The 27,694-nt window shown below is 42.5% G+C and overlaps 2 protein-coding genes across 3 annotated transcripts in view; both read left to right on the top strand.

Annotated features, from left to right (window-relative positions):
* Positions 1–27,694, top strand: part of SMIM8 (small integral membrane protein 8) — a 723,388-nt gene that overhangs the window by 547,862 nt on the left and 147,832 nt on the right. The gene's annotated exons all lie outside the window — the stretch shown is intronic.
* HTR1E (5-hydroxytryptamine receptor 1E) lies at positions 6,454–27,254 on the top strand. Of its 2 annotated transcripts, none has more exons than XM_069851196.1 (2): positions 6,454–6,626; positions 25,733–27,254. In XM_069851196.1, exon 2 carries the CDS (start codon positions 25,911–25,913, stop codon positions 27,003–27,005), a length of 1,095 nt encoding a protein of 364 aa, XP_069707297.1. In that variant the 5' UTR covers positions 6,454–6,626; positions 25,733–25,910; the 3' UTR covers positions 27,006–27,254. The 2 variants fall into 2 exon arrangements, with proteins under 2 accessions (XP_069707297.1, XP_069707296.1); XM_069851195.1 differs by lacking the exon at positions 6,454–6,626 and adding an exon at positions 12,955–14,101.

The following is a 27,694-nucleotide window of genomic DNA, read 5'->3' as shown; positions in this document are numbered from 1 at the left end:
GTTATCTTCAGCAGGCAAAGCACGGAAGTAATTTTGGTTTTACTATTTTAAGCATAGTGCTTACATCCTTGGTTCAACAACAAATATCTTAATGGACCTTTTAGCATAACAGCCTTTAAACAATTTCACTATCTAGTACAACAGTACCAATGTTGATGCAATTTTGGGCCACACTAGATATTAGATAGAATGCTTTATGCTGTTGCATGAGGCAGGAAATCCTGCATGTGTGGTTCAAGCTGTGTGCAGTACAAGGCTGAGTAATACTGGGTGATCTTGAAAATTATTCTGGAAATTGGTCAGTTTGAATTTTCACTTATGTTTGAATGTTTTTTGGCAGATAGATGGGAAAAAAAACCCCACATTGGATGTTATGGGGTCAAAAGGAGCTTGAAATGTACAATGCAAGTAAAAGTAGACCTTGGACAGTGAAGCCAGAGAACGGTGAGAAAATCGTCAGTAAGCTATGCCCACTGAAAAGGGCCACGTCCTTGCCATCTACTCATGCCAAAAATGATTGAGTTAAATGGTTGAAAATACCTTGATGGTTCCTTGCATTTCTGCATCGACGCACAGAGGTGTAGATAGTCGTTGTAGAGATCTGGCTAGTAATTTGTTCATGTGGAACCAACATTGTCTTCAGAAACATTCCTCAACAACTGACTGCTAGTAGGTCTCCAAGACTCAATTTGATCTCCTTACCCAATTCTTTGATCCCTCAAAATCTGTATTCAATTTATATTACATGACTGTCGGGTGTGCTACAAAATTACACCCCAAAATGCTGATTTTGAGCGCTCCAGCTTCTCTCTCATTCTTTGCAACATGGTTAGGGGACACCGCTGTAAAGAAGCATGCAAGAGCAGAGCAAACATCCAGTAAGGGAAGATCACTTCAACGCTGCAGAGCTGTTGTAGTTGCATTGACATTATGTTAGTCCTCCTCATTTCCAGCTGATACTCTTTCTCAAGCATAAGGTGATGCTTTCTCTTGATGCTGTCTGTCAAAAATCCTGAGCACTTAGCCTTCTTGGAGCTTCGCACCTAAGGGAATAAGATGCTCAAGGGAGGTGGTTAATGCTTTCCTCCAGCCTGAGAGCCAGGACCAAACAGAAACCTCTAGAGAAGCAGTATGGAAGCAGAAGGGAGAGCACATCCCCTCTGTCTTGAGCAAATAACTGTGATACAGAAGAGGAGAGAAATTCCCCACTAGCAAGCAGAGCCACCCTCCCTCTGAGCTCCCCTATTTAGCCCTATGCATGTCTCTGCTGCCTCATTCAGCTGCGTGGGGGTAGGATCCCTCACACCCCATGAGGCACCCTGCTCCCTTTACCCTTACTGTCTTCTAACTGCATGGTCCTTAAAACTTAACTATAAAAGAATGCCCAGAATGATACGACAAGTTCTTCTGATATAAGGACATGAAATTCAGTTACTGTAAGTGCTGGCATGGCTGGTTTTGCTATTTCCCTCAATTCCCAGCAGAAATTAAGCAGAGGAGCTGGGATTCAGACATTTGAGATTAATGGGATTGCTCAGGTACTGAAGCAGCGACAAAATGGAAAGTTCTTCCTAGCAGCAAAAGCAATTAGTCCCTTTCAGATCTTCAGTTTGACACTAGTGTTAGCATCAATTATTCTCTCTTGGGAATATTACATCTTAACAAGGTTCACTGTAATATCATCCTTTCTCAGTAGTAATCAGAAGAAAGAAGGCCTCTTCAAATCATTGTCTTGCTACCTTGAGATTTGTAACATTTAAGCCTCCCACTTATCAGCTGATACCTTGTATTGATTTCAGCACCTGAATGATTCCAGTACACTCAAGTGTCTGGAAATCTTTCTCCTCCCCTTTTTTCTTTTGCAAGAGTCTGCAGAGAAAATCAACTGTGTTTACAAGCTAAATGGGATTGTTACAAGTGAAATTAAAATGGTCAGGGAGGAGAAAACACATCAAAATAATCTAGCAAAGCTGTGAGACTGGGTCTATGGGAGAAAGGGTAGCTCCGCTGTGTTGGTTTCAGCTTAATCAAGAAACTGTGTCAGTTCTGGGTCTCACCTCCTGCTTCTGCAGGTCACAACAATTCTCCTGAGCAAAGCGTGCCATCCACAACTATTTCCAAAGGTGTAAAGCTGCCAAACTCCAAAATCCTCAGGTGCAAAATGTGCTATATTTTGAAAAGCACTGCTGCTCTTCTAGTGCACACTTCTTCGGGATCTTAATAAAGCCTGGTGTAGTCTATGTTGTTTGGTTTTCTCAGGCCAAGGAGATCCATCCTCCGTGCCACCGTTCATGGTACAACCTCACAGCCAATTCCCCTATGCAGAATCCTACAATGTCCTGAGTTGGAAGGGACCCACAAGGATCGTCGAGTCCCACTCCTGTCCTTGCACAGGACAACCCCAAAATTCACATCACATGTCTGAATGCATTGTCACACCTTTGCGTAGTTCCTAACTCTGGTACTGTCTCTTCCATTTCACCATCTATAATCCAAAAATCCCGTCTCTAATTTAACATTATGTGTTTAAGACTTTTGAAACATGGTTAAGGAGATTTAGATGCACAGCTGTGTGACTAAATCCCCTAGATGGGTTTGATAATCAGCCTTTATGCACAGCTCCAAGTTACTTTGAATACAGTTTTGCTGAAAATAACCGGAAAATAAAATTAAATAAATTGTAAGTGACCTCCTTTCCTGCGCCTCCAGACTGGGACACTCTGTGGGTAAACATCTCTGAATAAAGCTGTTGTGTATTAAATAAATCACTGGCTTTGGTGGGTATAACATGTGGTTGGCAGTAAAAGCTATTTAAAATCCCATCAAGATGCTGAAGTCCTAATCCAGAATGCAGCGGGGCAGTTGTGCGCTGCTGCCAGCACACCTGGCTGCGGTAGCTGACTCACAGACCACCATACTCAAGCGGTACCTCAGGAGCTGGTGGGATAAAATTAAACCATGGATGGGCCACGGAGACAAAACATAGTGAGGGCATGACTGCCACAGCTGGGCGACATCCAGTTTTAGCCTGGAGAGCCTCCAGAAGGATTATGAAGTTGGGCATGTTTGAAGGACTCGCAAAAACCGGTGGGTTGAGCAGGAAAGCCATACTCCCTCTACAAAAGCAGTGGGCTCCTGTGGAAATACTTGCTCCCAGCTGCTATAGTACACAGCCAGCCCAGTTGTCATAGTGCCCTAGCTGAAAATGAAGAGGCGTGTTTGAAGCCAGTTGTGCTGAATACCTCAGGTTGATTATTTTAAGCATTTGTATTAATTGTGTTGTAAACCTCATTTTCATTGACAGGTTGGTTTTGCAAATTGTTAACAATTAGGGTCGCCTTTGAGAAGGAGGCATCTTACCATTTGTTGTAAAAGAATTTTAAGAGTAATTCATGTCTTGTTTCCTCTGTCACCAGATTATTTCATGTGCTAATGCACTGGGAGCGTCAAACTGTGCTGATAATAGCAGAGTTTTCTTTCTGCTCGTTTTTATTCCTGTGCAAATACAATTAAGGCAAGGAGTGTCTTAGGGGAGCCTGATCACATGCATCAATTTAGCTCCTTTTTTGTCTCCTGGGGCAAACACACCCAGAACTGCAAGGTTTCTGGGAAAAAGCCATGGCTTGTATGTGCTTGGGCAGCACCTCGCATGCTTAGTTCACAGCTTGGCCTCTGACCCTGCACCCGTGCTGGCCCTGTGCTGGCAGATTCACCAGAGGGATTCACCAGGAACTAAATACGGGTCTTAATTTTCAGTAAGGAAACAAACAGCAACTGCATTTGGAAGTATTGACATATTTCACATTAGGCTTGTGCTTAGACTTTCTGAATTTGGGCTGATATTGCAGCAAGACTCCAACAAACAAGGATTTTGGGGAAAACTGGGGTTGGGGGATTTAGGACTTTGGGAGTGAAATCTGTGGAAAAAATGGAAATCTTTCCACTAGCTTCCAAGAGGTTTGTATTAGGCCTGTGAAAGAAGGTATGAAGGGATATCAACAGAACACGTCTGCATGTTCTGTGAACTGGAGCCAGTGTGACAATGAAGCTTCCATGCAGCGCTGGGAAGAGATCACAAAGGCACACTGAAAACATGGACAGTACAGGACAACCTTTGGATGGAATTAGATCTGAAGAGTACATTTTGCAATTGCAAATCTTTCTCTAAAGCCCCACAAGGAACGAGCTGTTTTCAATGGGGCTCTGACTGGACCTGAGGCACCTAAAGGATAACTTCATCCATCTGCTGAAGGCTCCAGTATGTCAGAGACCATAAAGGGTGACTTGATCCCAGACTACCTAGCAAGTAATCATTGGAGTTACTCTCACCATAGAGATGGAGTAATTTAGGCAGTGACCCAAGTGTGCTGATGAGACCTGCAAACTAGAGTGGTGTCAGATGCCTGATAGAAGATCTTTTCAGATAAGGAGCCTACAGTGACTTGGCCAAACCATTCTATCATTACATGGTATAATTTGATACATATCATTTGAGGCATATAATCTGACCCTGTGTAATCCATCAAATTCATCTATCTCAACTAAAAATGACCTTGTACGTGAATATATGAAATTCTAATGCTGTCTCATTTTCTAGTTCTCATGTTCCCATAAATTAAATGTGTTCAGTAGAACTCTGGGAAAGGAAGCAGCTCTCTGCCCTTTTAGGCTGACAAAAAAACTGTAGCAGACTAAAGCTAAAAAGTAGTCATAACTTTGAGTTGCAAAAGACCCTAGGTTGAACACAATTAGAAAAACAGAATTATTGGATATTGTCTATGTATGTTGGAACTGCAGGCAGACACTGAAGTGTCAATAACTTGAAGCAAGAGTAGCTGCTGGTGTTACTCAATTGTTTCTTGGACTCCTCCAACATCCTGTACAAAATAATTTCAACAGCTCTGAGGAAATACATTGGCAAAATTTACCTCCTGTCAAGAGGAGGACAGAGTAATGCTCTGTACTCATCACTGTCAGCATAGTGTCGAATTGTCAGTGTCACTGCATGATGTACATGGTGTCTGAGAAAACATTGTTTTCCCGTTGTTATTTGCATAGCGCCTTTTTTTTACACTAGTTTCACCATCTTAGCAGAGTATCAGATACAGTTGTCCTATATCTGTTTCAGCAAAGATATGGAATGGAATAACCAGTCAGTATAATAATGCTGCACAGGAGTGCAGGGATGAAGATCAGTAGTACAGCACCATAATTAACCTCTTCTTATTTTTTTCTACACTAAATTTTTCACAGACAAGAGCATTAGTAATCTTAAATTTGATTGAGAACTGCTATTATCCACTCACAGCATGCAGGAGCGAGCAGGCACTTGGATAAATCAAAAGAAAAGAAAACCACTTAACGTGCTGCTTTCCTCAGTAACACCTTTTTCTGAAGGTACAAGGCTGAGTGCTGTAGGGAGATTGTGTGTGAAGAGGAAACCAAGGCTGCAACTGCACACTGAACCACGCTCAAGGTCAGCCCCTCTCACAGAAGACCAGAGGTCACGTTTGTCTTAGAAGGTATTTTGATATGTTTAAAAAATTTAAGTAATTAAATAATTCAGTATAACGAAAGCCATCAGGATTCTAATGCGGTGTTAATGGGGTCTTTCAGGAATCTTGAAGATCATCTTCAGAAGTGACATAACTGGAGCCATTAGCAAGCTCATCTGGGAGTAATCATCCATCAAACGTGAGTGCCCGCACATCCTCCATGCAGAGGAGCATGAGGAGCAGCAGGAGCATTCCTGCTTTCAGGCACTGCAGTTAGACACCTATGAATAATCTCTGAATTGCCTCACTTTCTTCCTGCAGGTGCTCAGCCCAGAAGAGCGTTGGCCACTGTTCAGCAGTAGATGAAGCAGGCAATGACTCCACCAGTGAGAGTATGTGGAAAGTCACCTTCTCCACAGTCAGCACTGGCCCAGCAAATCAAACCGATTAGGAACATGGAGTACCTCTCAGATGGTCATTGAAAGGAAGACTCGCTGAACAGTCTCCATGAAACCTCAACGCTTTTTTGGATTGGTATTTCCTCCTGAGTGCTCCAGCAGTGACAACATGACAAACGACAACTAGGAGTAAGGGCTCCATCTGCTCCTCTAACGTAGCTGGAACAGTCTCCAGAATAAATTTCCAGCTCCTGCTAACTCCTACTGGATGTATCTCCTATGCCAAGGCCTCTGGAAAGTATCTGAACTGGAGGAGATTTGGCACTTCAACTGTGCGGTGTAGAATCCAGCAATAAATTATTCCAGTATGAAGTCAGTAGAACACATAAAGCTGTCTACTGTGTTGCGTCACGTTTAATTTTCTGTAGCAGCCTGCAGTCGTACAACCTGTTTCAGCCTCCCTTTCACAACCCTCCAGTACCCTGGGAGATGCTTTCCCAGCTGAGGAGTTCCTGTGTCACCAGCACCTCTGCATTCAGCTGCTTCTCACCTTCCAGTGTGGTCCCGAGTGAAGCAGCATCCTCATCACCATGAGGAGAGCAACAAGGGACCGCATGGCCTGGCCATCCCTGCAAAGAGTGGGTGGGCAGATGGGCAATGCCAGACTCCAGCTGCCGGTCGCTGTAACCTCCTCTGGGGCACGAGCTCTCGGAGCGCTCGGGCTGTGCAGCAGGTTGGTGCATCTCTCCAGGGATTTCTCCAGACACGTCCTCCTGTCATGTTTTGCGAGGGATGGGATTCACTACTCCAACAGTCTGCTGTGCTGCCTGTGTCCCTTGATAGTGCCTAGCAAGAGAGCAGTGACTCAGTGGTCCCCGTGAGTCCACTTGATGGTGGGACTTCTCACAGTGGCTGAGGCATCACAGGGTCCAGTCCATGCCTCTCAGCCTTTCTTTAGTCTGATCAGCTCACACCTGGCTGTGGCAAAACAGGGGTGTTGCGGTGAAGGGAACAGGCCTGCCTGAAGTTTATCTCAAAAAAAGCCACAGTTACCTTAGCTGACTGCCCAAATGAGGTGTGGTGCTGGTGCTGCTGTCATAAGTTTGAAGTTGTTCATTTTTTTTTTCTAAAAAACTTACCTAGGTAGACAAAGATTTTGTTTTTAAACTAGGATAGGTTGAGGTGACTGGTTCACTCATGGATTTTCTTGTAATGTATGCTACAGTAGCTGTAATCATTGTTTCATGCATCACATAGCTTAAGCCTCCAGAGATTGTCGAGTCCAACCTGCTTCTCCAAGTGTAAAATTCAGATTAGTCACCTGCAAGTTTGCAGTACTATGTGAGGGATCACTTGAAATGTTTTTTTCAGGAGGTTCCAAGGTGTGCCGGGAGAAAAGAGCAGCTGAGGCATTACCCAGTGCCACCGAGGATGCTGCAGCTGAAGACAAAGGAGACGAGGGGACAGCCACTACATGGCAGTAAAAGTCTGCCTTGAGACCTCCCATCTGCTTCCTCAGTGTGTTTGGGTGGTGCAGGGCTGGAAAAAGCTCCAAGCAGAAGGCAGCTGTACCTTGGACCTCCTATAAAGTATTTCCAAAGAGCTTTTATGGTGTCCTAGCCAAGTGGTCAGTATAGTGGTACGGAAAGCATCCTGTAGCACATTTATTTGCATTTTGGCTGCTCTCACTTGGGCCAAGTTGAAAGGATTGTATCCCAACAGTATGACAGAATCACAGAATCACTAGGTTGGAAAAGACCCACTGGATTATCAAGTCCAACCATTCCCATCAATCACTAACCCATGCCCCTCAGCACCTCGTCCACTTGTCTTTTAAACCCTTCCAGGGAAGGTGACTCAACCACCTCCCTGGGCAGCCTCTGTCAGTGCCCAGTGACCCCTTCTGTGAAAAAAATTTTCCTGATGTCCGGCCTGAACCTCCCCTGGTGCAGCTTGAGGCCATTCCTCCTTATCCTGTCCCCTGTCACCTGGGAGAAGATGCCAGCACCCTCCTCTCTACAACCTCCTTTCAGGTAGCTGTAGAGAGCAATGAGGTCTCCCCTCAGCCTCCTCTTCTCCAGGCTAAACAACCCCAGCTCTCTCAGCCGTTCCTCATAAGGCCTGTTCTCCAGCCCCTTCACCAGCTTTGTTGCTCTTCTCTGGCCTCAGTCCAGAGCCTCAACATCCTTCTTGTGGTGAGGGGCCCAGACCTCACCTCCTGAGGTGAAGGAGACCTCACCAAGAGAAGCCCCATAGCTACTCAGCCCGAAAACAGGGATCCTACTTCTGCCTTTCAATCAGTACAAAGCATACTGCTGAACATCTGGTAGCTGGGTTTTTTTTCCACTTAAGATGACCATAATTAACATATGAAACACTTTAAAGCACTTACTTTGCATTAGCTGTGAATTGCAGTCATTGTTATGAGGGCACGTCCTGTAGTTAGCCTTAGATGACAGGCATAATTCAGAACTATTTGTTGTCTGCTGTGTGACCTCACCATGAAATGGAACAGAGTGAATGTAGAAGTGTGGAAAGAAAGGATGGCAACAGTAAATGGAGAGCAGTTAGTGGAATGACCACAAACTGAACTTAGGTGCCTCTTCTCAGCATTTTGCAGCCCTTGCAAGGAGGTTTTGGACAAAGAATTTAGCCCCCCACTGCAATAGGCAGTTGTCAATACAACTTTCCGTGCACTCATTGCATTTGTGGGTTGTGATTGTGGCCACGCTCCAGCAGTGCAAAATGGAGCAATGAGCATTGCAGCATGGGCACAGTGCTGGGCTGACAGGACTACAGGGGCAGCAGCTAGAAAATTATACAACATTGCATATTCTAGAACATCAAAAGCATTTTTGCAACAGTAAGATTCAATATTAGCTGCTATAAGAAATGTATTTGCTCATTTCCAGGTTTGGTTATTCATTGCCAGTAGAGAACGTGGTAGGGTCTTAATTCCTGCTGCTGCTATTATGGATGGCATGTAAAATGTAAAGTAAGAGTGATACAGTAGAGAGCTTAAGCTAGGAAGGGGACGAAGGCTTTATGTGCTTTATGGAGTCTGATCTTGAGTCAAAATCAGGTTGTCTGATTGACATTGGTATATCAATTTGGAGGATGCCAAGTATTTGTAGTGAGGTTATGAGCTACTACACCCCAAAAACTAGATAGATTTTCAAATTAGTTTTTCACATTGTTAGTAATGGTCAGAATAATGCACTCCCATGAGACATCCTGTAAGGAGCTAAGTATATTGTGGCAGTTAGCAGGTATGAATATACAAAATCAACACGTTTGAGGATATATGGAGATTTAATTCATCCCTGCTGATAACTGACAGAGAAAAAATGTTTTGAGTTCCATAACTGTAGATGTTTCCTTGTCTGCCAGTTTCAATAACAAAGTTGGCAAAAGTGGTAGTGCTAGAATACAACAAAAAGCTTTATTTTGGAAGTCAAAGTTTCCAAGAGCTTTTCCTTGTAGTGTCACAGTACAGCAGTACCTACAAGCAGCATTTTAATGCTGTATTTCATAAGTACAATCCACTTCTACACAGAGCAGAGAAGTGGATATATGACGTTTGTAGTAAAAAAATAACAAATGAAGATGAAAGAAAAGCAATGCTAAAAGATGCTCTTGGATTCTTCCAATACAAATCTTTCACTGTGCGCCTCAGGACTGGGATTCAGTGGTGGGGATGATAGTTCTGGCATATTGACAGAAAGCAGGTACACAACATAGAAAGCAGTTTCATTTTTCCACTTTCAGAGCGACTCTCTAGCATTTCCATGCTGTGTCGTCCAAAGTGGTGGTGTCATTACAGGGTAAGAGTCAACACCTGATTAAGAAGATTATTGCTATGGACAAGCCTAACTTCCTGTCTCTCAATTTTCACCCTCTGCAGCTACTTATATTTCTCCTTCTGGGCTGAAAATTCCCATGTTTCAGCCTTCATGTGGCTTTTTGCAAGTCTGAGCAAGAATGTCAGCTCCTTTGGTTTTGCTAGCAGGGGAAAAAGGGTTTGTTTCTCCTGCATGCTACAAGCACTTGCCTAGATCAAAAGTGACTGAAAGGAGCAATTTAAAACCGCTGGGGTTTATCCTTCCTAGAGCAGCAGAGAAAGAAACAAGTCAAGCTGCAATAAAAGAGATCATTCAGCTCAAAGTGCTTTGTATTATGAGCAATATTTTGCCTGCTTACATTGGATTTTTCTGCACGTTCTTATAGGTTCTTACCATAAAGCTGGCTAAGAGGCCTACACACGTAAAGATGCAGATGCTTCATTTCAGGATTCTCCAAGTTATTTATCTTCTGGGTGTGTGGTGAGAGAGCAAGCCTAAACACCTCATTCGTTTCGAGAGGTGCACTAGCAAAGTCCGGGAAGAAATGAGGTTGATTGTGAAGATACTCAGCTAAATACAAAGGGTGTGTGAATATCTGCAAGTGTTCACTCCACATGACCGAAGTGGGGTGCTCATGCTTTGCCACAGCATGGTATTCACCAACCATTTGTCAGCCAGACCAAACCTCCTCTGAGAGCACCAAGAAGCTGGAATTCGTCTCATCACACATTTGTCACCTTAATATTAAGAGTCTCATTGGGAATGCTCATCTCTGTACCTGCAAGAACTAGAAAGAGATAGGCATCTCAAGTAGATGGCTCAGCTAATCCTGAAAAGGAGTTTAAGGCAGGAAGGATAAATTGTCCTCCAGAGATATCTCTGTCTTGTCTTTGACTATAGAAGGAGCCTACACAGCAAGTTTAGACTAGAAGCTTAAATCACAGCTTGTTGAAGTTTAGTAGGAGGATCCCCAACCGAACAGTAATGGTAAGAACTATTCTGTATGTCTATCTATGAAGCTTGCTCCATCTTGAGTCCAGTGGCTTAATATTCAGGATAAAATTATCCTTTGCATACTTGATGCTGTAACTCTGACTGGCCAGACTCCCAGAGTGTACATGATTATGAAGAGTAGGTAATGGATGATGAAAACCTGCCTTTTAACCCCAGCTCTTCCAGGATCTCTTTGTATGACTGGAGAAGACACTTCACCACTCTGCCCCTTAGCTTCTTCGATCTATAAAAGCATCTGAAAAACTCCCAGAGCAGTTTTTCACCTCAGTGATGTTGAAGTGTTGAGAAGCGCTTCTGCTCCTTGCTAGGCACCAGAAGACGTTTTTCTCAACTGCCCCCTGAACCTGTGTACACAACTTAGTGGTGGTTTGGGCATCCTAGGAAATTATATTGGGGTGCCAGACGTGATCATTTGTTACCCTGTCCTGATGCCCAGACTGGCTGACAGACAGGCTGCTGTGTTCTTTTGCAGATACTTGAAACCATGCATAGCCCAAGCCAGCTCAAGATTTCTCTTTGTCTGAAGAGGGCAGGTGCAGACAACCTACTTATAAAGATGGCAGGGGCAGGTAAACAGGTGTGAAGGAATGTTTCCTTTTATCTATGAGGCCCTATATTTTCCACAAAGGTTTCTCTCACTTTGCACTACCTGTCTGATTATTAATTTAGGAAAAGAACTTACACATACATTTTGGGGATTCAGTTCTTCTGTACCTCTAGTTAAAACTGTCATCAAAGAGGATTTCTGCTTGGGGACAGATATTTCTGTTTATTTCCTAAACCATTCCATTGGATCTATTGATTTCTGAATTCTAAATTCCTCATCATGAGTGGTACCATGTCAGTCTGGAAAGAAATTTGTGCAGGAGTGACTCTGAATCACAGCAGCTCCTTTTATTACCCCAAGTTCTGCTCGGGTCTTAGAGACTCCACTATGTGAATAAGGAATTCTTACCTTGCACAAGTTTTGACAGAGAAAAATTTACTCAGTTTGGTAGGTTTTCAGGACCATCCCATTCAGAAATTACCTCTCCATCCAGTTATTGTCACTCCAGTAGGTATATGCTCCTTTGGAGATAGAGAAATATTGCCTGTGTGTAAGGAATGTCCATGTTTAATGGAGCAGGAGGAGTGTCATGCCTGGCAGCCTGTCCAAAAAAGGATTAGTGGTGGTACCTGGGTGAATGCTGCCTATCACCTCTCACTGCGAGCATTGCTGGGTTGGGTATCAGCTGCAAAGCTGATGGGATCTGGAAAGGGAGATAATAAGTCTTCCTATGCGGGACTGAGAAGCCTAGAATGCTGCATAAGCATTTTTCAGCCCTTGCTGCGGCGAGCAGGGGTCACTCAATGTCAGCTTCTTTCCTTTTGTCATCTTGTGGTGTTCATGATCAGAGGTCAAAAATCCTGAGACTTTCAATAAGTATTTAAGGAATAACATTCTTGTTATAGAAATTCATTTTTTTACAAACATACATATGTAAATACATGCACATTTTTATTCCATATATGAATTAGAGAATGTGCGCTGTTTGAATTTAATGGAGCTGATGAATTTTAAAACATTTTGCTCTGTTATTTTCACCTCTGATCCCACATTTAGTTCTACCCAAGTCTGTATCTATCCAAGCTTCCTGAAGTAGATGTCTGGTAAAGCAAAAGAGGCAGGCACTCTCCATCTTCTACCCCCTCATTGTCACCTTCATTTTCTGAGGCTCAGTAAATCAAGGCTTTTCTTGTGCTGATGATTAAAGTACCCTGTTTTATTCCAGAAATTGATATTGATCTTAATGAGAAAGATCTATTTGAAATGCACACAGTAGATGTGGAATGTATCATGCCTTTTAAAATCAGTCTTCTACTCTAAGACAGGCATCTGGGTGGAGCAGTGGGGGGGTTCTGGTTGATTTTTTTTTTTTCACAACCCTTCCCTTGTTAATGCGATATTAATACCCCTTATCTGTTATAAGTATTAGCTGCTGCAGCAAAACCCAGTCAGGGAAAGGGCAGATGTTCACATAAGCTATTTTCTGGTTAACAGAAGCATAAGATATGCTAGTTGTCATAGAATTTATTAGCATGAACTGTATTCTTCTGTAGTGAGTACAACCAATTTACTACTAAAAGGGAAAATAGAAATATCGCATATATAGTATATAGCTGAAAAACAGGTTACTTCCAGCGGCGTTCTGCTGAGAATTCCAGTCGTATTATGTCCTTTCTCTGTCTCCAACATACACACCAAATCCTGCTATCTTAATATACATTACTTCCAGCAGAGTTTGATTCATCATATTTTATTATACCTTTTAAAAGACAGCTCGGTCTTTATAGTGGATGAACTCTTGTAATTACTCTATATTTACATTGTATTTGTGGGTAAATTATATTGTGCTTGTGGGTTTTGACAGCTAATTACCACTAATTCATATAATGACATGTCTAAAATGCTTGATATTCAATTGTTTTCATAATGATATATTTTGCTTATCTTGTATTTACATGGTAATTGCTCCAGACATGTAGTTACAGTGCCAGTTATGTGAGCTTAGGCACAAATAAAAGTCTCTGAAAGTGAGATATGATTTAGTTATCCCAGGCAATGGAGATAAATAAACATTTTAGTTTTGTTGTAGGTATAATAAGGGTATCAGAGAAAAAATATGCCTTCATATGAAAGTTACAGCTAAAAATAGTTATTACCAAGGCCCTGAGGAATGTAATTGCAGTATCACAACAGTGGCCGTATTATTATATGGGTAACCAAAAAAATGTCTGTATGTGCTGTCAGCTCAGTGACTGTCCGGTATTGATCTATCGGTTCCCATGGCTTCTACTACCAGCAGCAAAGTTCCAGCAATAAAAGCAGTAATTCTCTTTTTCATGTGATTTTTCAGGAGCTGTGGACAGGATTTAGCTTGAGATTTTTGTTCAAATCACAGCACGGGGCCCAAGACCCACAATCATTCACCTTCAGACTGCAATGGTAGCATGTTTCCAGTTCAAATATAAACTCATACCTCAATTCTACTGCAGCATCCTTGGACCCTCTGAGGGTCCACATGGCAAACCGAGGGTGCATCAAGCCACCTTGGAAGTCAGAGGTCAGATACCTGAACGTCAGTGGGATTTGCACCCAGGACTTCTGCAGAAAATGTGTTCTCATACTAAACAGGAGTCTGTCCTTGTCCTTTAGGGTGTCGTACACCACATGGGCTGTCGGTAATTCATTTCTCCTGCGCTTGCAGCAAGGACACTGGCCAGATGGCAGTCCCATGCTCACAGTCCCCAGCAGCAGCCTCATGCCACCAGCCCAGCGCTTTTCACCAACATGAGACATTTTTCAGCATGAGTAAGGACCCACAGCACCTTCTGCTACAATAAAACTGTTCAGTCATACAAAATTTTCCTTTCACAGCAAGCCTAGAGCCATTGTATGAGTCATCTCCTTTAATTTATCAGCAAGAAATTGGGCATATATTCACTAAGGCTTAATCTGAGATCTTTTGCTCACAGTGCAATATTTCCATTGATTTCAAAGGGTCTCTGATCAAGCTTCAAGGTCCTTTATATGCTATTAAGTTTCAGCCTGTCAAATTTGTTCATTTGGGCCCTTTACGAGTTGCAGAGCCGTTGTGTACAGAACCAGGTCATGTGGAGATTAAATAAACCCCACCAACATCAGTCTCCTGACACAGAACAGCAGCAAGAAACAAATATTGACTTGAAAAACAATGCATGTACTGTGACATTTGGCTTGTATAAAGTGATAGTCTCCATATAAATACAAATAGAAGCGTTTCCCCAGAGCTGAATAAATCATATTAATCAGTAAATATTTGTGTGTCTTTGACACGTCTCTAAGCAGCAAGATGAGAAATTGAGATGGAAAATGCATTCACAGGTGAAAATTCAGTGCAGATTGTTCTTACATTTTTTCTGAATGCATTTGGGAGACCTTGAAAAGCAGATGCTTCCTTTTCTAGTTAGGTGTTTAAATGTAATGTAACAAAACTATAGTAGACCATAGCATAACAGATTTCTGTCAGTAGTTTCCTGACCCTGTCAGGCTGTGCTGCTCTGCAGGGCTCCAAGCCTGAAACACTCCTCAGAAAGAACACATAAAGCAGCTAAGTAATTTAGGAGCCCCATACCCATATTCAGAAAGGATGTATGCACCTGGGAGCTAATGTTTCACTGTCTTTATGTGAAAGTTAGGGATTTTATAGAATCATAGAATCATAGAATAGTTAGGGTTGGAACCGACCTTAAAGATCATCCAGTTCCAACCCCCCTGCCATGGGCAAGGACATGCCACTCAGCTTGATGTCATCTGAAAACTTGTTGGGGGTGCAAGGGTTTTAAACCGTGGTTATGTACTAGGGTTTATTTTTGGTGGGAGTTAAGTGACCTAAGCATCTTTAATAATGTAGCACCTGTACAATGGGCTTTTTCCTCTGTATAAGGAAAAAAAAGCACGGCTCCTCTGTATGTGCACAGGCTCAGACTCTTCAAGTAGGGAAGAGAAGATTGAGGGTCTGACTGATGACAACAAGGGTCTTTAAAACCACAGGTGAGACAGGAGAGGTGGCTGGGCAATAACCATAGAGTCTTCCCTGTGAGGTGCAGTCTTAGAAAAGTGTTTAGGTTCCATTTAGGCCATAAAACAATGAGGATAAAAGAGGATTTCAGGTATGTGCCTAGAGATAAACCCCGTTCATCAGCAGGTTACAGTTCTGCTGAGTTTCTAGTGCCAACTCAGCATTCAGGCATAAGGGGCTGCAGGACAAGTCAATCCCGTTGTCTTGACACAGTCACCCACTTGCAAACTGCATTTACCCCTCCAAGGGTGTTAATAAGTGAGGAATTGGACCATGCCTCCTGCAGGGCCTGTGTGCAGTATGTGAAGTGCTAGGCTTGCAGCAGCGTTGGGATCTTCAACTCAAAGAGAGTAAAAATGAAGATTGCTAACAGGGAGAAACCCCAACTGTTCCTTCAGCATCTTTTTCTAGCTATATTAGACGTCATCCTCTTATTCATCAGGGGCATTTTTAATGTGTTCCAGTGAGCTGTTTAATAGTGGCAAATGAAACAGATTCTTATCTAGGCTCCCTTTCCCCTGAAAAGTTGGACTGGATGACCTTTCAAGGTCCCTATGTTTCTTTCTAATGAAGAATTTTTTCAAAAATACTTTTCCCACATGAGATTTTTCTCCAGCAAAACTGTCTTTATTTACAACAATCTTACAAGTTCTGCATGATTTCTGTTCCAAAAGGAGAGTACAGTTGCAATGAGGCAATTTTGTTTCTAGTTGCAAAACAAACAAAACATTCTATTAGTTAAGAGAATACTATCCTTCCATATAGCTTTTATTTTAAATGTTACCATTCATTAAGTTCTATGGGTAGTTCTTTCATTCTCCACTCAATTGCAACCTCTGGGGAAGTCAAGACATTTTTAAAAAAAGATTAAACATTAATGAAAATTAGTTTGAATAATAGTTATTCTCTTCATAACCCCAAACAAAAGGGGAAATAAAGTTTTCTTAGAGAGATTAAACTGTTAGTGGCCAAGGGACACTGAAACCATTTTGTCCCTGGATCTATTTTTCAAAGCATAAGATCTTTTTTCAGAAGATCGTAGAGTGAACTTCTTTACTCCCAAATCCTCCAGCACCTTGTTGTGTCATTCTCTATTTCCTTCAGACACCAAGATGCTGTCTATGCTGTTCACAGCTAAGAAATGTGGATCTTTTTAACTCCTAGTCTTCCAGTGCCATGACAGCATGGCCTCTACAGTTAGAATTTTGCTTTTGGAAAATGTTACTGGCACTTGTTATGGATGGATGTGCATCCCTGCTGCTGCCTAACTCCCCAAGTGATACGGTTGCAGGCAGACCTTGCACTGAGGGTGGATTCACCAGCTCAGGACCATCCTTTAGCCATTGGGAGAGCAAATTGTAGAATCATAGAATAGTTTGAATTGGAATGGACTTTAACGCCCATGCAGTTCCAAGCTCTCTGTCATGGGCAGTGACATCCCACCAGGCCAAGCTGCCCAAGGCCCCATCCAACGTGGCCTTGAACACCTCCAGGGACGGGGCAGCCACAGCTTCCCTGGGCAACCTGTGCCAGTGCCTCACTGCTCTCATGGTAAAGGATTTGGCCTCAACCTCTGCCAGGGGATGTTCAGGCTGGACATAAGAAAAAAATTTTTCACAGAAAGGGTCACTGGGCACTGGAACAGGCTGCCCGGGAAGGTGGTTGAGTCACCATGCCTGGAAGTATTTAAAAGACAGATGGATGAGGCACTGAGGGGCATGGTTTAGTGGCTGACTAATGATTGGACTCAATGATCCTGGAGGTCTTTTCCAATATAGTGATTTTGTGATTTCCTCCTTATGCCTAGTCTAAATCTGCCCCTCTCCAATTTAAAGTCATTCCCCCTCGCCCTATCACTACAAGCTTGTGTAAAAGTCCCCGTCCCCCCCGCTTTCTTGTAGCCCCTTCAGGTACTGGAAGGTCATTATAATGTTTCCTCAGAACCTTCTCTTCTCCAGGCTGAACAAGACCAACTGTCTTAACCTGTCCTTGTATGGGAGGTGCTCCAGTGCTCTAATCATCTTCGTGACCTCCTCTGGACCTGTTCCAACAGCTCCATATCCTTCTTATGTTCAGGATTCTAGAACTGGACAAAATACTCCAGGTAGGGTCTCACAAGAGCTGGATAGAGGGGCAGAACCACCTCCCTCGACCTGCTGGCCGCGCTTCTTTTGATGCAGCTCAGGATACAGAGCTTCACTTTACAGTCAAACCCTTACTGACCAGTTTCATCACTATCTGTCTCTGGTCCACCTATCAGTCAAGCATCACCCCAAGCATTGTTCTTCTAAGCAGAGTTGTAAGTGCTGGAAATGGCACACTCCACTGCCCTCCTCGCCTTACGAATTAGAGGGAGTGATGACAGAGCCAATGTCTGATATGGTATCTCATTATCCAAGCTGTCCTCCCACCTGTATTTTATCTGATTGCAGGTCTTAGTCATACAGTCAATGAATAAATAGTCTGAATGGAAGTTTCAGCAGTAGGAGGAAGGATTAGGGAGGGCCACATGGTTCTGCCAATACTCAGCATCTGTGTTCTTTGTTTTGTGCCTGTGTGTGTGTCTTGCTGGACCATTCAGTAAAACAAGAGAAAGACAGAGCAAAATAGCCAGTCCAAAACCAGCAGTAGGTACTGCAGCAGCAGCACAAAATCTGGGTTAAATGTCTTTGTGTGGGACAGCCACCAGAGATTTGGGTCTGCCACCAGATCTTTAAATTGTACACATTTTCCTGAAACAGGTTTTGTGTTTGTCATCTTTAAAAATCCATAGCAGGAATCAGTGCAATGGTCAACCTTATGAAACAATATAGGTTAAAAAAAACCCTAAAGCTTTAACAATTTAATTAAAAACACAGGGGGAGAATGTTGGTAGCACAATGTCTTGTAAAGGTGCATGCACAAAGACGGTTAAAACCAAAAATGCAGAGAAAAGTTCTTCTTTAGTGGTGAAAAACATGTAGAAGTATTGAGTTCAAATAAATATTAAACAGAAGTTTTCTAAAAAACAAATATTTACTTAAAGAGTAACCTCTCTGTGTGAGAATAACTGCTAGGCATGAAGGTTGCAGAGGTCAGTAATCTGTGTAAGACTATTTTTCTTGTCAGAGGAGAGGTTAAGTGTGTAGCTTGCATGTCTCACAGGTCTGGCTATCTACTACATTGGGAAATCACCAGGGATCAAGAGCCCCTTCTTTGCACTGAGATGAGATCTGCTGCTAAGCCCAGCTCTGGAGCAGCCAAACGCTGCTTTGGGGCAATCAAACAAGCTTGCATGCTTCTGTTAACGCAGATATTCCGTGTACCAGGGAAGCGCGTGCCAGCTAGCTCTAATCAGGTTAACTCACGTAACAAGGCTGTCCAGCTGCAGGGAGCAGGAACTCCATGGCTGAGAATTTACTGTTTCTTGGCTGGGTTAATTAACCCGTTCAGCACTCCATGCTAATGCTTCTGGTGCCCAAGTTAGCTCGTTTCAGCACTTACACCAATGCAGTCTCCAAAACAAATGGATGTCTTGTCCTCCACTGCACTGTCATGCACAGACTTCACAGTGGAAGGTTTCTATCTTTATAACTCATCTCTGGAGAAAGAAGAGACACAGGGAGAAAGGCAGTGCTTATGTTTTGACAGTGTAGGCTGTACAAATGATTAATATAAATTCTACCCCCAAAAAAGGTTGCAAGATCCAGCTACCCATTTGTCCTGGCTCCACAATATGGGAAATTACAGCTTCCAGTGTCCACAGGTTAAACATTTGAGAATTTAAGTTAGTGCCTGAAAAGGTGAAAGAGTGTGAACTACAAGGAACGACCTGAACACTACATAAGTATTTCATGTAGTATAAAACAAAAGGCACTTTTAAAATATGCAGTGCTCGAGATCTATAGTATTATGAGAAAAGATGATGTGTTTTAAAGTTAACTTTTAATTTAATAGTCTCTTTAAAGCAAATTTTAATTAATTTAAAGCAATATTTATTGCAAATTATTACATCCAAAGTAGGCATGTACTCTAGTTTTTTACAAGAAATCTGTGCATTTCACTAACCCAGAGAATTTTATTTATGTCTAGCTAAAGACAGGATGAAATCTGCATTGAGTCCTGGTTTGTATCAGATTGAAGCTCAGCAGCATCTTATGAGCTTCCACTGCCTAAGATTTACTAATTTTTTTATTGAAAGTAGAGAAAAATGAGTAATCATCTGTGAATGATAATTATACCACTACTTGTGGGAGGAAGCATAGTTTGAAGATCGTCACTAATTATTGTTTCTAATTTGCATGTGCCAAGATCTATGCCAGAAAAGCTTATCTCTAACATGTGATCCTGTGTGGATTTCTTTTAAAAGAGCTCTGCAAAACTGCCTGCTTGGGGTCTTTCATTGACTCCAGATCAGAGTGATTCAAGACCAGGGCCCAGGCTTGCAACTGTTAGTCAAAAGGGTACGTTCTCAAACGAGTTATTTAGACCATGGCACAACTCATTCTGGGGATTCTCAAATGAGTTTAAAATGAGTGTGCACCCATTTGGCTTAAGAAGATGTCCTACCAGGTGAAGATAAATCAATAAGCCCACTCTAAAGTGTTCAACTAACAGTGTACTGTCTCTCATGACTAGAATATCAGATTAGAGTATAATTGTTTTCAGTTTTCTTCTCAAGCATTGCTAACATGACAGAAACATTTAAGAACTGGATAGGAAGAATCTGTAGGAAGCTGCATACCTATAGCAAACTGCATCACTGTATAATTTTGTTTAGAGAAGAGTGCAGCTAGGAATTTCCGCAGTGAAAAACCAAATCTCCAAATCCCTCCCATTTTGAAGGTGTAAAGATTGGGAGGTGGGGTGTACTGAGGGAGATGAGTCTTAGTCCGGACCTCACCCTGAGCTAGAGCCTCTCTTTCCCCTCCAGAGAGAAGGTATTGATGGGCTGCTGATAGCATCATGGCTTTTGGGGAGAGAGCACCTCCCCTGTGCCATACATTTTCTTCTGGACCCCTACATGGGAATGAAATCCTCCAGGCTGATAGTGTCCACTGGGAAGGGAGGTTAAGCTGTCTTGACAAGTAGGAGGAGATCTGCTTTCCAATGCTGAGTGAGTTAAAGCATCATGGTTACATTGGCGATTGTCCTAAGCTCTTCAGCGAAAGAGCTGGAGAGCAAAACCAGATCCAGGGGCAGAAATAACAGTGGTGAAGCACCACTTTGCAGCTTGCTGTTTCAGAAACCCCATGGACAGCATTTAATTTTCAATGGATAGCACAGACAGCCACTACATTGAGCACACACACACAAAACTGGCTTGCATGAGCACTTGTTTTTTGCTGTTGCATAGGTGGGAGGACATGATCACACTACATTGCTCTGAAGTAGACATGGGTAGCTACCAAAGCCACCAGGTCTGGTGCAGGTATTGAAAAAGCAGCACCAGGGTGCTGCATCCCTCTGTCCCCTGGATTCCCATGCTGGCTAGCACTGGGAAAGCCATCTATCCTGCCAGACTTCCCAACCACAGTGGCAAGTTTGACTCGTACTCTGGTGTGAACACCAGCTTGGGTTATTACCCTGATTTTGGTGGTGGGTGAGCAATGCGCACCCCTTTTTATCCTTGCTGTCGCTTCTCTTCCCTTCTTTTCATCAGCCCAGTCTCCAGCGCAGTCTCTTCTATGATGGACAGCCCTGGCCAAATTGCCTCCTCCCCATTGGTCCCAGTTTTGTGACATCCATACCCAAATCTGGTATCTCTGATATAGTTATGTAGGTAAACTCATCTTTACACGCAATTGCTGATGTGGTAATCATGGTGCTGTAGGTCTTGCAAGGCTGTGCTCCCAATGAGTCTCCAGTTCTCCCCTCCACTTACCTGTGAATTTCGACCAGACTACTGGAAGATTAGCATCTTTCTATAGTTTGAAATATTGACATTATCATAAATGTGCTAAGTCATATTTTTCATAAGCTAACCACTTGTCTCAGAAAGCGTGTCACAGATTCTTGCCCTTCAGAGCTGTGAACATGGAAATATTGCGAGTGAAAAGCACTCAGACCGATTCAGGGTTTAATAAAGTTAAGTTGATTTATTGCTGCCAAGGGCACAAAGATGTATCACTTGCACATTGCTGTAATTGCTTAAAGGGAACGTAACACCTTGTATGTAAAAGATGCACCTGCTGTGCACACATGTGTACATGTGCATACATATACACGCATGCACACATGTGCAAAGCCAGTTCCCCTTGTTCTCTCCAAGTGATGTTATTCAATGTTTTAATGAAATAGTGAAAAGTTTAGCAGCCAAAGAGATGGAGTCAGATTCTCCCCCAGAAATCCAGAGGTATTCTGCTACACAGCGGTCCTCTGCTGAGAAGGTGGAGGTATTTTCTGGCAGGAGCAGACATGGACATTGCCATCTCACAGCCTAAACCTGTCCAGTTCCTTTTAAGGAACAATTAATCATCCTCTTCCCTCTTTCTTCCTCCCAGGCAGCACTCAATGCCACTACCAATAATCAGCTAATATGAAATGTGATTGATTCCCGTTTGGAAGAACTCAGATGAGTTTCTCCTACCAAATCAGTAAAATTAGTCTGTCCATGTAAAATTCATTCTGTGTGAAATGAGTGACAGCCTAAGGGGATACAGCTGCAAAACATAAACCTGGCAGTGCTTTCAGTGAGAGTACTTTTAATAAGAAAACTGCTATTAATGTCCCTTCCAACAAGTCACTCATAAAACCACAATTGATTACTATAATGAATGTAATATTATATGTAGCAATAATACACAAGTGACAGAGATACTGGAAACCAGCTATTATTGACTAGGTAGTAAACTTCTCCCTGTTAACATACATGGCTTTTTCACTAGATCCTTTGTAGCTGATCTCTCTGCATATATTTCTCCTTAATAACTTGACAGTTAGAATGTAAATTTTCCAAGACCATATTCTCACAAGACCAAATCTGAGAGCCCCTGTGCCCCTTACCTAGCGCCCCAGGGCTGGTACCTGTCCCAGTCATGCCAGCCCTGCTTTTTTTTTGGCCTCAACTGAGGAGCTAATCGTGGAGGTGCCCTGGCCAGACCTGAATATAGTATCATAGAATCATAGAATTACCAGGTTGGAAAAGACCCAGCGGATCATCAAGTCCAACCATTCCATATGAATATGAGTGTGAAGAACATGAAGCCATACAGTTGCCCAAGCTAATCCTAAACTAAGCGATGGAAACCCCTTTCACTGGAATTACCCCAGAAGGCTTTGCCTTCCTGAATCACAGCCTCGGATCTTATATTATGTTTTGGACTAGACAGTCCCTGACTCTGCTCATGGGTTACCAGCTACCAGCAAAGACAAGCAGTAAGAAAAAGAATTAAAATACAAGATCTACAAAATATGACCACAACCCCACCAGCATTTTTAAATATTAATGATAAGTAGCATCTAAGTCCTGCTCTGTATTAATAAACAAGGTCGATCACTGCGATATATTCTAGGAACTTGCTTCCCATTTTAAAACCTCATCTCTTTTCTGGGCCAAAGCATTCTATGTAGGTGCCTTCTGATTCAAAAGCAGAGAGACCAAAGCTGGGCAAGCGAGGACAGTTAGGGACAGGCTGGGACACTGGCGCTGCCAAAGGCTGGACATGAACCCTGGTCAAGTTGCCAGACAAAGCAACCGACATGGCAGCAGCAGCTCAGGGGAGCATCAGGCTGCTCTTGCACAGGAGATGAGCTGGAAGAACAGTGAGGGCTAAGGAACTATGTGTGCTGTGTGAGGCAGGAGTCGGGATTAGATCATATGGAAACAAGGACAGCTTGGAAAAGGGTGCAGCAAAGGAAACAGCAGGAGAAAGGAAACAAAACGCCTATAGTCAATGTGGCTAATTAATGTTCTAACATCAGTGTGCATCCTCATAATGTGGGTAAGGGATGAGAAGAGGTGCAGGCTTAAACTGTTGAGGAAACCTTCAGTCTGACATCTCCAGACTTCTCACCATTGAAATATACTTCCTCAATACAGTTCTTGTTTGTGGTATTTATAATGTCTGAATTGCTAAGGGCTCATTTCCTATAAGGAACATGGGAATTAAAACTGAATAGCTCCCAGTGATGGGTTTTGACATGAAGTGATGAGCCTGTCTGGCCTGAGGTACCTGCAGGCCGGTGTTCTGCACGGAAGACACTTTGTTTATATTTTTCCCTGTCTTCAATTATTGCAGTAGTTCTACAAGGAAAAAAATGATAGCCCCTCTGAGCAGTAAGCAGACTTAAACAACCAAACTAGCTGTGTGATCAGCAGCATCCTTTGTCCTAATGGAAACCTAGTGCTTGGGCCTGATGAAGTGTAAAAGGGTCTGTCTAAAGACAGGTTCATTAAGGAAAGGAAGAATTTACTTTTCAGAGTATCCTTGTGGTGAAGAGATTGGGTAGAACTCAGAAAGGATTTCCTTGAGACTATGTCAGTGTGAAAGACCGTTGAGGGAGAGAACCATAGCAATTCAGTTCCTACTGGATTAAAGATGCATATAGGCAGTGCTAAGAAAGAAATACGGTGAGGATCACTCAGAAAAGGAGAAATGCCAGGGCTATGAAACATCAGGGCTCCTAGAAAAGAGAAGGATGAGCAGAAATAAATGCTGCTTACATGAAGAAGCAGCAAGGTTTCTTCTGCATGAATGTGGTTGTGGAGGACATGCAAATCTCGTGGTATTTTCTCTAAGGCTGTTGATACTTTAAAGCAGTTTCTGAAGATCAAGAGTGTAGTTTGGGGAGCTTTTCTGCTGTTCCTTGGTTAGAATTTAAAACTCGCATTTTGCTAACCAACAGTCTGTGATGATACGAGCTGCCTTCCTAGGGCCTGTCTGCAAAGAACAGGTTTTTTCCTTAAGTTTCTATTTTCGATTGTTCCTCATTCAGCTCATTCAGAAGACAGCACTCCAATTTCTGAATAAGAGCGTACATACACAGAGCTAAGCAGCTGACTGGCTTTAAACTCATAATTCCTCATTCAAATTCTTAATTCCTCATTAACTTGCATGTGCAAACTCTCTGTCGGAGCCTAATCCAAGTCCCACTGGTGCCAGTGAGAATGGGTTTTATCTCTCAAATTTAGCCATCTAAAAATCAGGCATGTATTCTAAATGCAACTGTGGAGGAGCCACTTTTAGTCAAATTAGAGAAAGCTCAGCATTTCCAGGATGTGATTCACACCATCTGCCTTTAAGACTTGTCTTGAGAGGGGACAAGTGTATTTCTGGCAGCCACTACCTCATTCCCTTGCCTGTCATGGGAGCCTGTACAACTAGCCTAGAGGACTCCTTATTCTTCGGCCAGTGAAACCATGGGAAACAATCTTCCTGTTTATCTTAATGGAAAAGAATTCAGACTTTCAGTTTTCTACAACCTTTTAAGCCAAGATAAATTACAAATGAGTAATTTGTAGGCCCCGGAGGGTATCCCAAGTTGCATTCCACAGATTGCTACTTCTGGCTTCAGTCAGCATTTGGAATGTACGGAAGAGACCTATGAACTCCTGAATCAAAAACCAAACCTTTTCTTAAAGATTATTGCTTTTACCTTACAGGTGTACAAGGAGCCTGACAGGGAACACAATTTGATAGAAATCTCAAAGCAAAGGCAAACGCTTCTTGTCTGTCTCCTCTAAAGACACACACAGTGGGATATGTGAAATGTCAGGAATAATTAGACAAAACTATGTAAGCTCTTAGCAACACTCATGTGCTGTGTAAAACTATGCACTTGCCATAAAGCTTTAAACATTGTTTGAAAGCTGCATGTTAAAGGTAACCTGAGTAATTTTAAGTATTGTTTCCAAGATATGAATACAGGCACGGATACAAAAAAGCAGTATAGAAAATATGAAATGTTGGAATGCCTTTGCTGAGATAGGCTGCTATGTTTCTTTCTTTCTGAAGATGCTGTAGAAGTAACTGATCCCCCTCACATTCAATTAAAATGAAAAGGCAGATTTCCTCAGCTCTTCATCTGCTAGAGGCCGTTTAATAAGCTGGAAAAGGACTAGCTACCAGCATCAATAATTCACAGAGATCATAGAAATATTTGCTGGAAGGCACCTCTGGAGGTCCATTAGTCCAACCTCCCGCTTTAACTGGGATCTCTAAAACCAAAGGAGAAATAACAAGTTCACATCAGCAGGAAATCAGATCCAAAGCGTCCTTTAGAAAATAAAAAGAAATCAACTATGAATTCACTGAAAAGGGGGGAGAAAAGGCCAGAGAGAAGAACAGAGGGAAAAACAGGCTAAAATTTTTATTTGAGGTTGTAATATTAGAAGCATGGGACTTCTTGCCAAAAGGTGGAATTTTTCCAGGTTCACTAACAGATGTAATTTTATCTTCTAGGACAACAATGAACAGGAGGAAACCTGAAAGCTTTTTGCTGCTCTGTTGAATATGGGATTATAAAAAAAAATTGCACCTGGAGCATCTCTGTCCCTTGTTCAAATGGGTGACTTCTGAACCTGGAACTATTCATTACCTGAAGCAGCAACTTCTTTCACTCTGCATCCTAGAGGGAAAAATGAATTTCACAAATTGCACCACTGAAGCCAACGTGGCTGTGAAGCCAAAAACAGTAACTGAAAAGATGCTTGTTACCCTGACCTTGGCCACAATCACAACCTTGACTATGCTGCTGAATTCTGCTGTAATTGCAGCAATCTCCACAACCAAGAAGCTCCACCAGCCGGCAAATTATTTAATATGTTCACTAGCTGTGACAGATCTCCTTGTTGCTGTTCTCGTCATGCCCTTGAGCATCACTTACATAATGATAGATAAATGGACTTTGGGATACTTCATCTGTGAGATCTGGCTTAGCGTCGACATGACCTGTTGCACGTGTTCAATCCTTCATCTGTGTGTCATTGCTCTGGACAGGTACTGGGCAATCACAGATGCTATTGAATATGCCAGAAAAAGAACGGCAAAAAGGGCTGGTCTGATGATAGTTACAGTGTGGACGATCTCCATTTTCATATCAATGCCCCCTTTGTTTTGGAGAAATCACCATAGCGTCAGTATTCCCAGTGAGTGTCGCATTCAGCATGATCATGTCATCTACACCATTTATTCAACATTCGGAGCATTTTACATCCCCTTGACTTTGATCCTGATCCTGTACTACAGAATTTACCATGCTGCAAAGAGCCTTTACCAAAAGCGAGGCTCAAGCCGCCACCTCAGCAACAGGAGCACCGACAGCCAAAACTCCTTTGCCAGCTGCAGGCTCACACAGACATTCTGCGTCTCAGACTTCTCCACGTCTGACCCAACCACGGAGTTTGATAAAATTAATGCATCCGTGAGGATCCCTCCTTTCGAGAATGACCTGGACCTGGCTGGCGACCGGCAGCAGATCTCCACAACACGGGAACGAAAGGCTGCTCGCATCCTGGGCTTGATTTTAGGTGCTTTCATTTTGTCCTGGTTGCCCTTTTTCATCAAGGAGCTGCTTGTGGGCCTCCATGTCTGCACTGTCTCTCCAGAAGTAGCAGACTTCTTGACCTGGCTGGGATACGTCAACTCTCTTATCAACCCTTTGCTGTACACTAGTTTTAATGAAGATTTCAAGCTGGCCTTCAGAAAGCTCATCAGGTGTAGAGAACATACTTAAAAGTACTGTGAGATGATGACATGACTCCTGGCCTTAAGAACGAGCAAAATAACTTGACTCTGTCACCATTTCCCTTGATAAAGGGGATTTTTGTGTTTGCCTATTTGCTTGAATTATCTTTAGCCTCTAATTCATTCTGCCGTTTTTTACCTCTAGTGTTATTCATTATAAAGAGTTTGAAATTTAAAATTTATTCTACAAAAGAACAGATTTTTTTTCAATTAAAAAAACAAACAAAAAGGAAACTATTAGATATGTTTAAGAAATTTTGTGAAGCAAACAATGATATTCACTTTTATACTTTTTTCATTTGAGAATCAAATGTTAAATTATTGTGCACTGTAGTAATATAAAGGCTTATAAACTGAACCCCATAAATACATATTAAAAGATGAATAAACACTTCATGGTTGTGACAGCTAAACAGAAAATCTTTACTGTAGCATTCTGAAAAAACTGTAACAGTCATTTAGAAGGAAAAAAACCCTGTAAGCTTCCTGATTTATGTTCAAAGTATTGGACAGACAGCTGTGCAGTTCTTTGGGCAATTAAGAGGACACAGCTAGCAAATGTCACACTTGTGAGACCAGCTGCGTAGCTGACTGGTCATGTTTTTAATACCCCTAAACATATTTTTTCAGAACTCGGGCCTTGTGGCTTGGTCAGTTCTGGGGTGGCATTATTCACCT

This window comes from Phaenicophaeus curvirostris, chromosome 2 (genome assembly GCF_032191515.1).
Source record: "Phaenicophaeus curvirostris isolate KB17595 chromosome 2, BPBGC_Pcur_1.0, whole genome shotgun sequence".
In the NCBI taxonomy this organism is placed as follows: Eukaryota; Metazoa; Chordata; class Aves; order Cuculiformes; family Cuculidae; genus Phaenicophaeus; species Phaenicophaeus curvirostris.
The sequence above is the reverse complement of the archived record's forward strand: the minus strand, read 5'-3'. Positions and strand labels throughout refer to the sequence as shown.